This window comes from Lolium perenne, chromosome 5, assembly GCF_019359855.2.
Source record: "Lolium perenne isolate Kyuss_39 chromosome 5, Kyuss_2.0, whole genome shotgun sequence".
NCBI classification, from domain to species: Eukaryota; Viridiplantae; Streptophyta; class Magnoliopsida; order Poales; family Poaceae; genus Lolium; species Lolium perenne.
Genome location: NC_067248.2, coordinates 232,480,967 through 232,494,330, shown reverse-complemented (window position 1 = coordinate 232,494,330; position 13,364 = coordinate 232,480,967). Strand labels below are relative to the sequence as shown.

General features: G+C 52.7%; 1 protein-coding gene and 1 pseudogene across 1 annotated transcript; both read right to left on the bottom strand.

The window, feature by feature from the left end:
* Positions 1 to 211: 211 nt before the first annotated feature.
* On the bottom strand, positions 212 to 1,589 carry LOC127302240 (chloroplast envelope quinone oxidoreductase homolog; annotated as a pseudogene).
* Positions 1,590 to 4,627: 3,038 nt separating this feature from the next.
* Positions 4,628 to 12,718, bottom strand: LOC127302235 (uncharacterized). Its single transcript, XM_051332653.2, has 2 exons — positions 8,835 to 12,718; positions 4,628 to 4,909 (listed from the first exon to the last, which is right to left on the bottom strand). Exons 1-2 carry the CDS (start codon positions 12,670 to 12,672, stop codon positions 4,770 to 4,772), a joined length of 3,978 nt encoding a protein of 1,325 aa, XP_051188613.1. The 5' UTR covers positions 12,673 to 12,718; the 3' UTR covers positions 4,628 to 4,769.
* Between the last annotated feature and the right edge of the window lie 646 nt (positions 12,719 to 13,364).

Sequence of the window (13,364 nt, the reverse complement as noted above, 5' to 3'; positions counted from 1 at the left end):
ACTGATTATTGTGTGGTGTGAAGGTCTTGCTGGCCCGCATTCAGAATGCATAGAACAAAATATGCATGTAGCGATCTATTATCGAGCGGTAACGCAACGATCTGGGATACTAGTACATGGTAGGCTCAGGTGGAGCTGCAGCGGATGGAAGCTTTGAAACCGATCTGGAAAAAAGAAGTCGACGTGTGTATGCCATGTGCTAATGTTAATGTAGTGGGGGGTGAAAACCTTGTAGTGCTGCGTATCTAGGAACCATGTTAATGTATGCGGATGCTCGATCGGGTCCTTCCTATGTACCTCCTCACGCCGGGGTGGGCCAGGAGCTATTTGCTGTGGACCCTTTGTTCGTGTCTTGTGCTTGGTGGACCACCAGCTGTTTACTCTAAGCTAAAAAAAAAAAAAAAAGCTGTTTACTCCGTCCGGACTCCTCGGACCAAGGCGAGGTTGCGCGCGCCGCAGGTGCCTGTTACCGCCTAGTGGCAGAAAAGAAATGGCAAAGTCTGCCTATCTTATCACTCGGCGTCTTCTACCATGTCCACGATGATCTTACCGGTAGCGTGACCGCTCATGCTCTTGGCCCAGCCCTCGTCAGCGGGTAACGCGAGTCGACCACCGCCCGGATCTTCCCCTGCACCACCAATCCCATCAGTGCGTCCATGTCCTGCTTCTTCGGCGACTCAATAAGCGGCACCAGCCTCTTCTTGGAGAAGCACAGCCAGTGCAGCACCGCGACGGCCACAGACGCGGTGCGCGGGGTGAGGTCCACCACCACGCCACCGGCGTCCGCCAGCGCCGGCTTGAACGCCGACCACGGGAACCCCTCCGCGCAGTGCACCACCGCATCGTGCTTCCGTCCGGACGGCCCACGCAGCGCGGTGCCCTCCGAGGTGCAGTAGTCTAGCGCCTCGTCGGCGCCGAGGCCCCGAACGAGGTCCAGGTTGCGCGCGCCACAGGTAGCCGTGACGTGGTGGTGTCCCGCGAGGCTAGCCAGCTGCACGGCGAATGTGCCGACGCCGCCGGAGGCCGCGGTGACCAGCACGTTCTTTGCGGGGCCGTCGCCGGCGTCGAGGCCGACCCCGGCCGTCCTGAGCGCCAAGAGCGCGGTGGCTGCCGCGATAGGAATGCACGCGCCTTCAATCGCCGACACTTCCGGCGGCCTCAACGCCGCATTCGATGCCGACACCACGGCGTACTCGGCCGGGCCGCCGCTACCCCGAGACCACCAAAACATCAGTAAACAACCAAACCGGAGCAGGCGCCTCACGTCGCGTGCTTGCGTTTCTTACCGGAAAGTTGACGGCGATGATTTTATCGCTGGCACGAAGCCGCTCACCCCGCGCCCAACTCCACTACCTCGCCGGCGAGCTCGCACCGGGGTGAAGGGGAACTTGAGGGCAGAAGGGCCGCCCGACGCCCTTCTGGAACCTCCAGTCCAGCGGGTTGATGCTGGCGGCCTCCACCCGAACCAGCAGCTCGCCTTTCTTCGGAGACGGCACCGGCACCTCCACGTGCTTGAGGCCCTCGGCTCCTCCGCCGTATTTGTGGTACTGTACGGCCCTCATTATCCTCGAAGAAGATGGTGAAGACATGCCAGAGTAGGTGCTGCTGCCGGCTGTTATAAAAGCAAAGCGACAAGCAAATAACGAAGAACGAAACAAGAACACACGCAGGGGACACAAGATTTAACGTGGAAAACCCCTTCCAACACAGAAGGGGAAAAAACCACGGGCGCCAGCCAGCAAAACTTCACTATATCGGGAGGTGTTTACAAACGCCGTGGGTTATCTTATAATCTGATCAACCCTAGCCGGCGGCTTACAAGATGTATATATAGGCGGTGCCAGCAGACGAAGGGCTGGCTTCATGGGCGACAGGGATTATCCCTTCGGCCCTGCACCGCCGGCTCGTCGTCAGCAGGCGCCGACGCGTCGTCAGCATGCGCCGACGCGACGTGAGCAGCCGCAGCACAACGACCACAAGGACGAGGACGACGACGACGAAGCCTACGCCGTCTACGACGACGACGATGACTACATCGAGGCGTTCGCGTACCATAGCGAGGAGGTGAAGGACGACAGCGAGGACTACGTCGGCCTCGTCTTCCACGAATGGCAGCAGGCCATGGCGGAGGGCCGGAACTTCGAGTTCCCCGATAACATGACGGACGACGAGATGGCCAAGGTCGGCCTCCTCGTCTCCGAGTACGACGCGCCGGTGCAGCCGCCGTTGCCCCGCTACGCCACCGCTGTCATGCCGCCTGGCCTGTCCGCCGATGAAGCCCTCCGACAGGCGCTCCTGGACTCGGCGGCGCCTCCTCCACCGCCGCCACAGCCTTGGGCGCCTCCCCCACCGCCGCCACAGCCTTACGGCTGGGCGCCTCCCCCACCGCCGCCACAGCCTTATGGCTGGGCTCCTCATCCGCCGCCACAGCCGCAGCCCTGGGCGCCTCCACCGCCGCCTCAGCCGCAGCCTCCTCAACCTTGAGCACCGCGAGCGCGCCCGGCGTACGCTCCCCCGGATGGCTACTGGCCGTGGGACGTACCGGAGATCATCTTGCTCGACAGCGACGAGGAGCAGCACGGCGACGATGCGCAGCAGTAGGCGTTTTAGGTTTTTTTTTATGTTTTCAAGTATGTAAGTTATGTTTCAGTTTTTGTAAATTATATTTCAGTTCAAAAAAATGATTCGTCCTAAAAAAATGCGTCGTGCCGCTGGAGCCACCCCCGACGCAAACGGACGCGCGGTCGTTTTCGACCAAAAGGACCAACGCAAACGGACGCGCGCGGACGCTAAAATGCGTTGCGCCGCTGAAGATGCCCCGAGGAAAATTCACCCCGGCCGATCAACCACTACACCGCGCGCATTCGCACCTGCGAAATCGCCGGACGCCGAATTTTCCTCCGTGGCTGACCATCTCCGTGCTACTGGTACAGTGGTACCTACAGGCCAAGAGCGGCTTTGCATCCAAATCCAATCTGTCAGCCCAACGCTTCTCCTGCATGCTTGCAGCTCCTCCTCGACCAATGGACCTCATAAATCAACCAAAATAATTATACAAGTGGACTTTTTTTAGATAATAGGCAAGGACTTTGCCCGACTTTAAATTAATAAAACCACATCATGTTTTGAGTTAGGGTACAAACTGCTGGGCATTACAGTTTCGCCAAGGACTAGAGATATCCAGTTTGAAGATTCAAACTAAAACACAAAGTTTGCACAAAACTTGCTAAGACACAAAGTTTGCATGGAAGCTTGGCCTTGCCCAGACCCCGCACCTTGGCAGGAGCTACTTCGTCACGGCGCCACCGGCTTGAGCTGCACGTATAGCTCCCTTAGCTCTCGTGCCATCCAGCTTAGCCCCTCCTTTTCTCTTGCCTTGGACTTTAGGCTCCACAGCTGCAAAAAAATGATGATTTTGTAAATAATATCAGCTGGGTTAGCGATAGTTTTCTTTTCTATAGCAAGTTTATTGCGCACGTTCCACAGGGCCCAAGATTGAGCAAGAAACAAAACCCACAGCAGCCTTCTAGGATACCCCGAGTAGCTAGCAAGAATGGCATGAAATTGGGCGAAGTTAGCGGGGCGCCAGTTGCACCCGAGCAGCTGGCGCGTGACCGACCAAGCGAACGCCGCCAAGGAGCAGGCGAAGAAAATGTGAGCGGCATCCTCCGGGGCTCCACAAAGGGCACGAAGGCCATTGGACGGACCGTGTCTAGTGAGGATCTGCTGCCCAGAAGGCAACTTATCAAGCGCTAACTGCCAGGAGAAGATTTTGATTTTTAGCGGTACTCTGGCTTCCCACATGTCCTTAAAATGAGCTACCGTCGTGCCCTGAGAAAGTTTGGTATACATGGACTTCACCGAATAAGCTCCCGTTTGCTCCAAGTGCCAAGAGACCTTGCCTTGGCCAGTTCTGAGAAAAAACAGGGGCCATCAGCTCAAGCAGCGCACTCCACTGTCGCAGGCCCTCCTGGTCGAGGGAGCGACGGAAACGTACTTGCAGAGAGTTTTGGAGAAGCGCATCCGCAACCAAGATAGCTTGGTTGTCGCAAATGGCAAACATCAAAGGGAAGGACTCCATGAGGGGACCCCTCCCACACCACCAGTCCATCCAGAAGTTAGTTCTAGCGCCGTTTCGCACCTCGTGCTTTGCGCCACCTTGAACAGATGCTTGATTTTATGCAAACTTTTCCAAAAAGGCGATCCTCCCTGACCTGATCCCGAAAACAGGTCCGGGGCGTCGCCATACTTGGCACGGATGATACGAGCCCAGATCGTGTCCTTCTCTTGGTAAAGCCTCCAAATCCATTTGAGAAGTAGAGCAAGGTTCATCTTCTTGGTATTGAGCAACCCCAAGCCTCCCGCTTCTTTGGGTCTGCAGAACGGATTCATCCAGCTTGACCTCTCCCATCTATGCGCCCCAAACCTTTTTTTAAATCCGGCGTGTTTGGCGTCCCGAGCCTATTCCCGCTACATAGGGGACGTGGCGGTCACTCCCTTCTCCTCCGTGCATAGAAGGTGTTCGATCGTTTGTCTGGTAAACGCCGCTAGTTGTTCATTGTCCCCATTGCCACCATGGATTTCTAACTATTTATTTTGCCTCTTAGACATTTTCGAAAAAGGGCGCTTTATTACTCAGAGGTTTGACGTAATACACCCGGCCTCTGCATAGCTAGGATGCACACAGCCGTACAAACTTACAACTCAAGGTCTTATAAGAGTATCAAGAAACAGAGGACTATCATGGTGTAGGAGCCGCAATCCTCAGACTATGCAGCCACCCATGTTGGATAATAAAGTCCTTGGCCGTATTCTCCAATCGTGTAGACACCTCCATAAATAGGTCGCGGTCCTCCACTCGCTGAAGCGACGACCATAAACGGAGCGTAGCCGTAGACCGGTGAATTACCTGCATAAGAGAAGAGTTTTTGTCATTAAAAACCTTGTCATTTCTACATAGCCATAGCGACCAAATAATGGCGATCGCTCCCACCCTGATAAGATTTTTAAACCTAACCTCTACCCCATTTAGCCAATTGCCAAAAATATTTGCAATGCTAGGAGGTGGATGTAAGCTAGATCCTATCTGAATGATTGACCATATAGCTTTAGCGAATCGGCAATGGAAGAAGAGGTGTTTTATTGTCTCGTCCTCTTGACAGAAAACACATTTCTTGCATCCATGCCAATTGCGTTTTGCAAGGTTATCTTTGGTGAGAATAACACCACGGCGTAGGTACCAAGAGAATACCTTCGTCTTCAGCGGCATCCTCAACTTCCAAATGTTTTTATTATTGTAAACCGGTTGTATGGCTTCTATTAACGCCTCATACATGGATTTTACCGAGAATATACCATTCTTGTTTAGTTCCCAACGAAATATATCTTTCCCTTGAACCAATTGGACAGAAGCTAATTTGTGTAGCAATTCATTCCAAGAGGCTAATCGGGGACCGACTACATCACGTCTGAACGTCATGGATGGTGGGGAAGTTTCCATCACATCCTGAAGGGTAACATCCTTATGGCGAACAATCCTGTACAAGGCTGGATATTTTTCTCGGAGAGTGGTTGTACCTAACCATTTATCCTCCCAGAAACGTATCTCCGACCCATCCATAATGGAAAAGGACCCGTATGGAAAGAAGTGCTTCTTAGTTGCCATGATGCCAGCCCAAAAGTGCGAATCTCCCGGTTTCCAAGAAACCTGCGAAATCGCTTTTGAGCCTACATACTTCCTTCTCAACAAGTTTTGCCACACACCATCCTCAGTTAAGAACCTGGCTAACCATTTACCTAGTAAGGCCTTATTCTTTAACTCTAGATCGTGGATACCAAGTCCACCTTGATCTTTCGGACGGCATACGACATTCCATTTTGTCAACCGATATTTTTTCTTCTCACTATCTCCTTGCCAAAAGAATCTTGATCGGAGATAATCCAATCTATGAAGAATTCCTTTGGGCAACTGGAAGAAAGATATCATGTACAGTACCAAGTTTGTGAGTACTGCATTAATGAGTACTAGTCTTCCACCCAGAGATAGTAAATTTCCTTTCCAACTACTAAGTCTTTTCTGCAATCTTTCCTCGACAATTTTCCATTCAGCTAAAGTTAGTCTCCGATGGTGAATCGGAATACCTAGGTAGCTTATTGGAAATGAGCCTAAACCACATCCGAACAGGTCGGCGTATTGGTTTGCCTCGTCTTGGGCGTCACCGAAACAAAACAATTCACTCTTATGGAAATTAATCTTTAAACCAGACATTAGCTCGAAAGCTGATAAAATTAATTTCAGATTTCTTGCTTTTTGCAGGTCGTGTTCCATAAAAAGAATTGTGTCATCGGCGTACTGCAGAATGGACAGTCCCCCGTCAACTAGATGGGGTACCACTCCTTCTATCTGGCCATCTCTCTTAGCGCGTTCAATTAAAATGGCCAACATATCCGCCACAATGTTAAATAACATTGGAGATAGAGGATCGCCTTGCCTCAACCCTTTCTTCGTTTGAAAGTATTTGCCGATATCATCATTGACTTTGATGGCAACACTTCCTCCAAAGATAAAGTTGTGAATTAAAGAACGCCATTCGTGAGAGAAGCCTTTCATCCGAAGTGTTTGTTGAAGAAAGGACCATTTGACTTTATCATAGGCTTTTTCAAAGTCGATTTTGAGGATAACCCCATTCAACTTCTTGCGATGCATCTCATGTACTGTCTCATGCAATGTGACAACACCATCAAGGATGTATCGACCTTGCATGAAAGCAGTTTGAGTCGGGCGCACCACATGATCAGCCACCGAATTTAGTCTAATAGTAGCAACTTTTGTAAAGATTTTAAAGCAAACATTAAGAAGGCAGATTGGTCTAAATTGCTGAATACGCTCAGCATCGTTAATCTTTGGTAGTAAAATGATCTCCCCGAAGTTGATACGGAACAAATCTAGTTGTCCGGCGTGAAGCTCTTCAAACAATTCTAGTAGATCCTTTTTAATGGTATCCCAGAATGTTTGAAAGAACTCGGCCGGGAAACCATCCGGTCCCGGTGCTTTGTTAAGTTCCATTTGGAATACTGCTTTCCTTATCTCCTCCTCCGTATATGGGGCGGTAAGGACAGCATTCTCCTGAGGGGACACTTGAGGAATATCATCAATTCTGGATTCGTCCAGTGATATATCTGACTACTCAGGTTCCCCAAATAAACCTTTATAGTAAGAGGTAATGTAAGACTTTAACTGCTCATGCCCTTCAATCGTAGCATTATTGTGAAGGAGAGAGTGAATACGTTTCTTTCTGTGTCTGCCATTAGCAACACTATGAAAGTATCTCGTATTCGAATCTCCTTCTAACAAGAACTGAGCTTTTGATCGTTGGTACCATTTGAGTTCCTCCTCGCGTAATAAACCAGCTAACTTCGCATTATATTGATTTTTTAAATCAATTTCTAGCGTCGTGAGCTGTCTTATTTCCGCGATTGCCTCTAAATCGTCAATTGACGTTGATAGGCTGAGTTTCTCCTGTTTGAGCTGTCCAGTCATATGTCGCGCCCACCCACCCAGGTATCTCCGCACAGCCCGTAGCTTGCGGTTCCACCTTTGGATAGGGGTGCCAGCGACAAACTGCTGATCCCATACATTCTTAACCATATCCGAGAAGCCCTCCCTTTGTAACCATCCAAGTTCAAATTTGAACGGACGCTTACGTGGCGGAGAAGGGATCCCGGTTGTTAAGAGTATGGGTGCATGATCCGACAAAGATTCAATCCGGGGTAGAGCCCGTACCGAGACTTGTGGGAATTTTTGTTCCCAATCTGAGTCCATGAGTACTCTATCCAGCTTTTCATATGTCGGGTCCGGAAGACTATTAGCCCAAGTGAATTGCCTCCCAATCATTGAAATTTCTTTTAGATCCAAACTGTCGATGACAGCATTGAATAAGAAAGACCAATGATTATCAAACCTGCCTTTACTCTTCTCATGTGGGTATCTGAGCATGTTAAAATCCCCTCCTAAAATGATAGGATGTGGATTGTCCTTTGCTAGATTAACCATTTCACGAAGGAAGGCAGGTTTGAGGGCATCCTGAGCAGACCCATAAACCGATACTAAACTCCAAATGAAATTATCAGACTTATTCCGAATGTGAAGCTTTATATGAAAGTCACCTCCAGAATTATCTAATATTTCCATAGTCGCAGTTCGAACGCCTACAAGGAGGCCTCCGGATCGACCTCTAGGTGGCCGTGATACCCAAACAAAGTCTTCTCCACCAGAAAGGCGATTTAGAAAACTTGTTGAGTAATGACGCTTACCCGTCTCGGAGATAGCAATAAAGTCTAAAGAATGATCCCGAATGGAGTCTGAAATGTGTAAGTGTTTAGCCAAGTCACTAAGACCTCTGCTATTCTTAAACATACCATTCATTTGGAAACATTATTAGATTTAGAGAGCTTAGCCTTTTTGTTAGGCCAAGCGCTTTTTTTAAAGGACGAGGCTCTAGATTTGCGTTCGGTTGCTTTGAGTTCATAGCATGAACCAAGCATGGCATCATCCAGTCCAACCTCCGATACCTCTCCTACAATATGTGAGAGAAGCTGGCCATCCGAAATGGCGTACGCATCATCATCATCATCACTTGTATGAGAGGTATCCGACTTGCTCTTTGACACAGGAGTGCATTTTATTCTATCGAACTCCATGTGTTTAAGAGCTTTAGCCGAAACAGAAACTAAATCAAAAGTATTACCCAAAGACACTCCAACATTATTCAGCTTAGCCGAAATATGTGGCGTGGAGAAAGCTAAAAATGATTTACCGTTGGAAACCTTATTACCTGAGGTGTCGAGATTAGACGCCGCCTTGCGTCTCATCGCCTTGGCCAGCGAGTCTTCATCCGTAGCCTCGCAGCCGTCCGCCCCCACCCCATGACGCGTGCTCCTACGCGAAGGGGTGGTTGGCATAGCTCGACGCGAAGATGCCGCCTTGGGGGGAGGAGTTGGCGAAGTAGGTCTCCCCTCCGTGGCAGCAGCAGCCGTCCCCGAAGACTCCTCCGTCGACGAAGTTGCCGCGCCCGGGGACCTCAAGTCACGCCCGAGAGCAGCAGAAGCCCGAGGCTGCACCGCCGATGCGGACGCAGCAGTGCCCTTAGGCACCAGGCCGTGTCCATCGGCAGCAACATGGGGGCTGCCGTTCGTCGTTGTCGCAGCGTTGTTGTCCGTCTGCAGAAGAAGCCCCTGCAGCAGCTCCGCTGGCTGCAAGCTGGCCGGCTGCATGGGCTGCTCCAGCAGCAGCACCTCACGCTGCATGGCAAGCGTGCCACTGTGTAGCTTGTCCTTGAGCAGCAACATGCCAAGTTGCCCCTGTGTAGCGTCTGCAGCCGGTAGAACAGCGTCCTCGCGCGTGTGGCCAGCTCTGAAATCTTGCCCCGGTACTGCAGACCGCGTCGGCCCAGCCTCGAAGCAGACGCCCGCCCGAGAGGAACTGCAAGACGCCACGTGAAAGCTCCCATCTGTATGGACTCCCTTGGTCGTCTTTCCAGCGGACGTCCCGCCGAGCACAGTTTGCCCACCGGCCACCGCATGCTCCTGTGATGCGGCCGGATGAGCAGCCGTCGCCGAGTCCATGGAAGAGCGACGAGGTGAGGTTCTTGCGAGCGTGTGAACCCTCCCCCTCGCCGGTAAGACGATCCTCTCCAACCCTTGCGCGGAAGGTGGTGAACGCGTAGCCTCCAAAGCCGTCGATAATTCCTCGGACGTGACTTTCGGACTCAACGGTGGACGCCGCTCTAGAGAGGGACTCACAGACCGAAGCTTCTCAACAACTTGCACGGCTGCGGGAGTCTGCGGATTATTATTGAATGGAGTTACCGCAAAGACAATAGAAGCCACCTGCGCTCCACTGGATGACACTCCACCAGAACCACTAGGCTGTGTCGGCGGTGCGGGTGAGACCATGGCACCAATCCTCCCGTCCAAAGTGTCCATAGCATCGTCATCGTCGGGACCTGCTGCACCCCCCTCATCATTTCCATCATTCTTCTTTTCCCAAAGAAAGGGGACAAAGTCAGGCTCAGGGACAAAATCCGCAGGCTCTCTCCGGAAGCTAAACTCAAAGGATTTCAACTTCACCACAGCATCCGAAATGGCGTATGACCCAGGCTCCGAAACCGTCCTGTCCAACACCGAGGAGTTAAGCATCGCCACAAGGACACGGACGACTCCTCGACGACGAAGGCTAAGGAGGTCGACGTCCAAAGTTTTGCCCAAAAGAGACCCGACAGCCCATAACCCCAAGAAGTGTCTGAGAGTGTGAGGTACCCCTTCCACATGGAGCCAAACTTGTTCCAATTCCACCTTATGTTGAACTTCTGCCGACTGCCATGTGGTGATACCAATAGACGAGTTAGAGTCCGGCACTCCCACCTGAATACCGTCCATACGGTTGAGATCATCGAAAGAGGGAACGCTGATAAGGAATTCCTTCTCCCCATAGGGAACAGCCTCCCACTTCCAACCTGGAGACTCTGAGCATCTCCTGGCAACCTGTCTGGCTATAACATCTGCCGGTACCACATCCCCAGTCACAATAATACGCGCAACAGGAGAGTTCGTTGGTGTAAGATCTTCTCGAACCACTGAATCAGGCAAAGCAGTAAAGAAAGTTTCTAACAACCCCGAACCCGTGACATACGCTGTGGGTCTTGGCGCCTTGAGAACCGGGCATCTCACAGTAGGGTGAGCAATCTTATCACATATGTAACAATAATGTTTAAATTTGCAGTCCTTCGAAGCGTGGGTGTTATCCGCACACTTCCAACACCACACCATCTTAGCCTTGGCCACCGGTGCCTGCTGAGCACCCACCGTAACCACAGAAGTCCCCTGGTCCAGCGTCCCGCTCAGAACCGTATCCTGAGCATGTGCCTGTACAACGGGAGCGGTAGGCTGCGGTGGAATAAACTGTGGTTGCTGCTGTTGCTGATGAATAGAAGCAACCGCCAGCTGTGGCTGTGGTGGAACAAACTGTGGCTGCTGTTGATGCTGCGGATGGAACTGAGCTTGAGGAGCGTATCCATATTGGGCACTAGCGAACTGAAAGGACTGCGGCTGACCCTGAACAAGCGTGGACTGTCCCTGCACAACCGAAGGCCCTGTACCATAAAAAGGAAGCTGATGCTGAGATCCCCCTTGAGGCAAACCAGATCCTTGCATCTCCGGCGGAACAACGGCCTTCTTCTTCTTTCTTTTCTGCTTAGGAGCGGTGCCCGGAGCAAAAACTCCATGCTGCTGTTGGACATTGATCATCGAAGCCTGCGGATGCACCGGCTGCTGCTGCGGCATCCCCGCACCCGTCATCTGAGGCGCCCGTGCACCACCATACGGCATGGGGGCAGGGGGTGGACGAGGATGCCCCTGGAAGCCAAGAACTTGGCCTTGGGGCATCCCGTACCCGGGCGGCGGAGGTTGAGGACGGTACTGCACCGCTTGCGGCCTGGCCGCGCCCACCGGGAAGCCGGGACGAGCCGGAGGCGGCGTCATCATCGGCCTGCTGCCCCCGGGCGGCGGCGGGCCATGAACAGCACCTGCACCAGGTACCTGTCCACGCAGAGGAGGGCGGGCGCCCGACATGGGTGCAGGCCCCTTGGCGACGACGTCTGCGAAGGAGGGCCGCAGCAGCCGGGTACCCCCACCCCAGCCACCGGCGGGAGGCGACACAGGTGGAGGCCTTGTCGATGGGAGAGGCAACCGACACGACGGGGAAGAAGGCGTAGACGTTGATGAGGACGACGGTGCGGAAGACGAAGGCGAGGACGAAGCAGAGGCGAGCGACGAGGAGACGCCGGCGGCACTCGAAGGAGAGGCGGCGGGCGATAACGTGACGGTGGCGGCTGTAGACGATGACGAAGCTGCCGACGGAACACGAAGTCTTGGGTCAACCCAGAGGAATCTCAGGGCGCTTCTCAGCCCAGCCCACGAGAAAACCTCATGCAGTTGGGCCACACTACCATGCAGGGGCAACGGAAACTGCCCCCTGGATTCCGCCTCCTCCACCGCTTGCAGCGATGAATCCGTTGCAGCATCCCGTTCGAACGACGGCGACCAGCCGGCCTTCTCCAAGAACTGCCCGAGCACCGGCAATGGCGTTCGCCGCCTAGGAGGGCACGGCCCGCGCCAAGAGCCGGCTCTAGGCCGCCGGCGCATCGGGAAGCCGCCGCACGATCGATCGGCCTCGACCGCCGCCTCCCTTGACGGAGAGAAAGACGCCGAGATGTCAACCGTACCCTCCTCCGATCCCACCTTTGCAGACGAACTCCTGCAAGCATCAACACCTGAACCATTAGCTACCTTACCTGAGCTTGACGACGACTGGACCTCCCAAAACCTTGAAGCCGGTGTTGGGAATCCAATTTCGTTCCAGAAGTCCTGAACGATCTCCTCGTCCGTCCTCCTCCCCTTCCTAGACACCGCAGAACACTCCGACGAGGCATCCGAATCAAGAACCTCCAGGGCTGATTCAATGGGCACCTCAGCATCGGAATCATCCTCATCTAGCACACTGCCTTCTCGGGGGAGAAACTGAAACCCAAGCCCACCGAGGGAGCGATCCTGCCGACAAGGAGACCCACCACCCGGCGCCAGCGTAAGGCGGCGGCGGTGCCTGCCCGCCGGCATCACCAGCTGGCGTGGCTCCTAGCTCTCTCGGTTTAGCCGTATGGCACCACTCTTAGACATGGATAGCGGCAACAATGATGACACAGCCTGCAACGATGACATTGACGAGCACTTGGCGATCATCGCTTACCTTCAAAAAATGCTTGATGACGCCGAGAAGGAGAAGAAGAAGAGGTCGTGCTATGGAGGTTAAAGGTCAGCAAGAAGAAAGTCAAAGCCCAGACAAAGGTTGGAGGGATATGCTATGTGGCACAACGACTACTTCTCCAACACTGCAACACATGCCGACATTTTTTGAGTGGCACAAGAACAGATTGTTAATGATACATGTGGAATTTCCTTTTTTTTTTTGAAAGACCCGGCAAAGTGCTGGCTTTTCGTGTTAAGGAGAGTAAAGAAGTTTACCAACTAGTGGACAGGACACAAAAGAGAAACATAGAGAAGAAATTTTAAAAAAAGGCTTTACATGAAGTTTAGCCAATTCGTCTCGCTAGGTTCCCGAAGGAGGCTGCTAGGCTTTTGGCACCAGCCAGGCTCCAATCCTCCTAAGGTCCTTGAATTGCAGCAACAATGTCAAACATAAGGTTCAAAATAAGCCTGGCTTTGAATTAACGAAGCCATCAACCGGCAAGGAGATACACGAGAAGTTACAACACACACGCGCCAAACGCACAAAGAAACCCACACAGAAG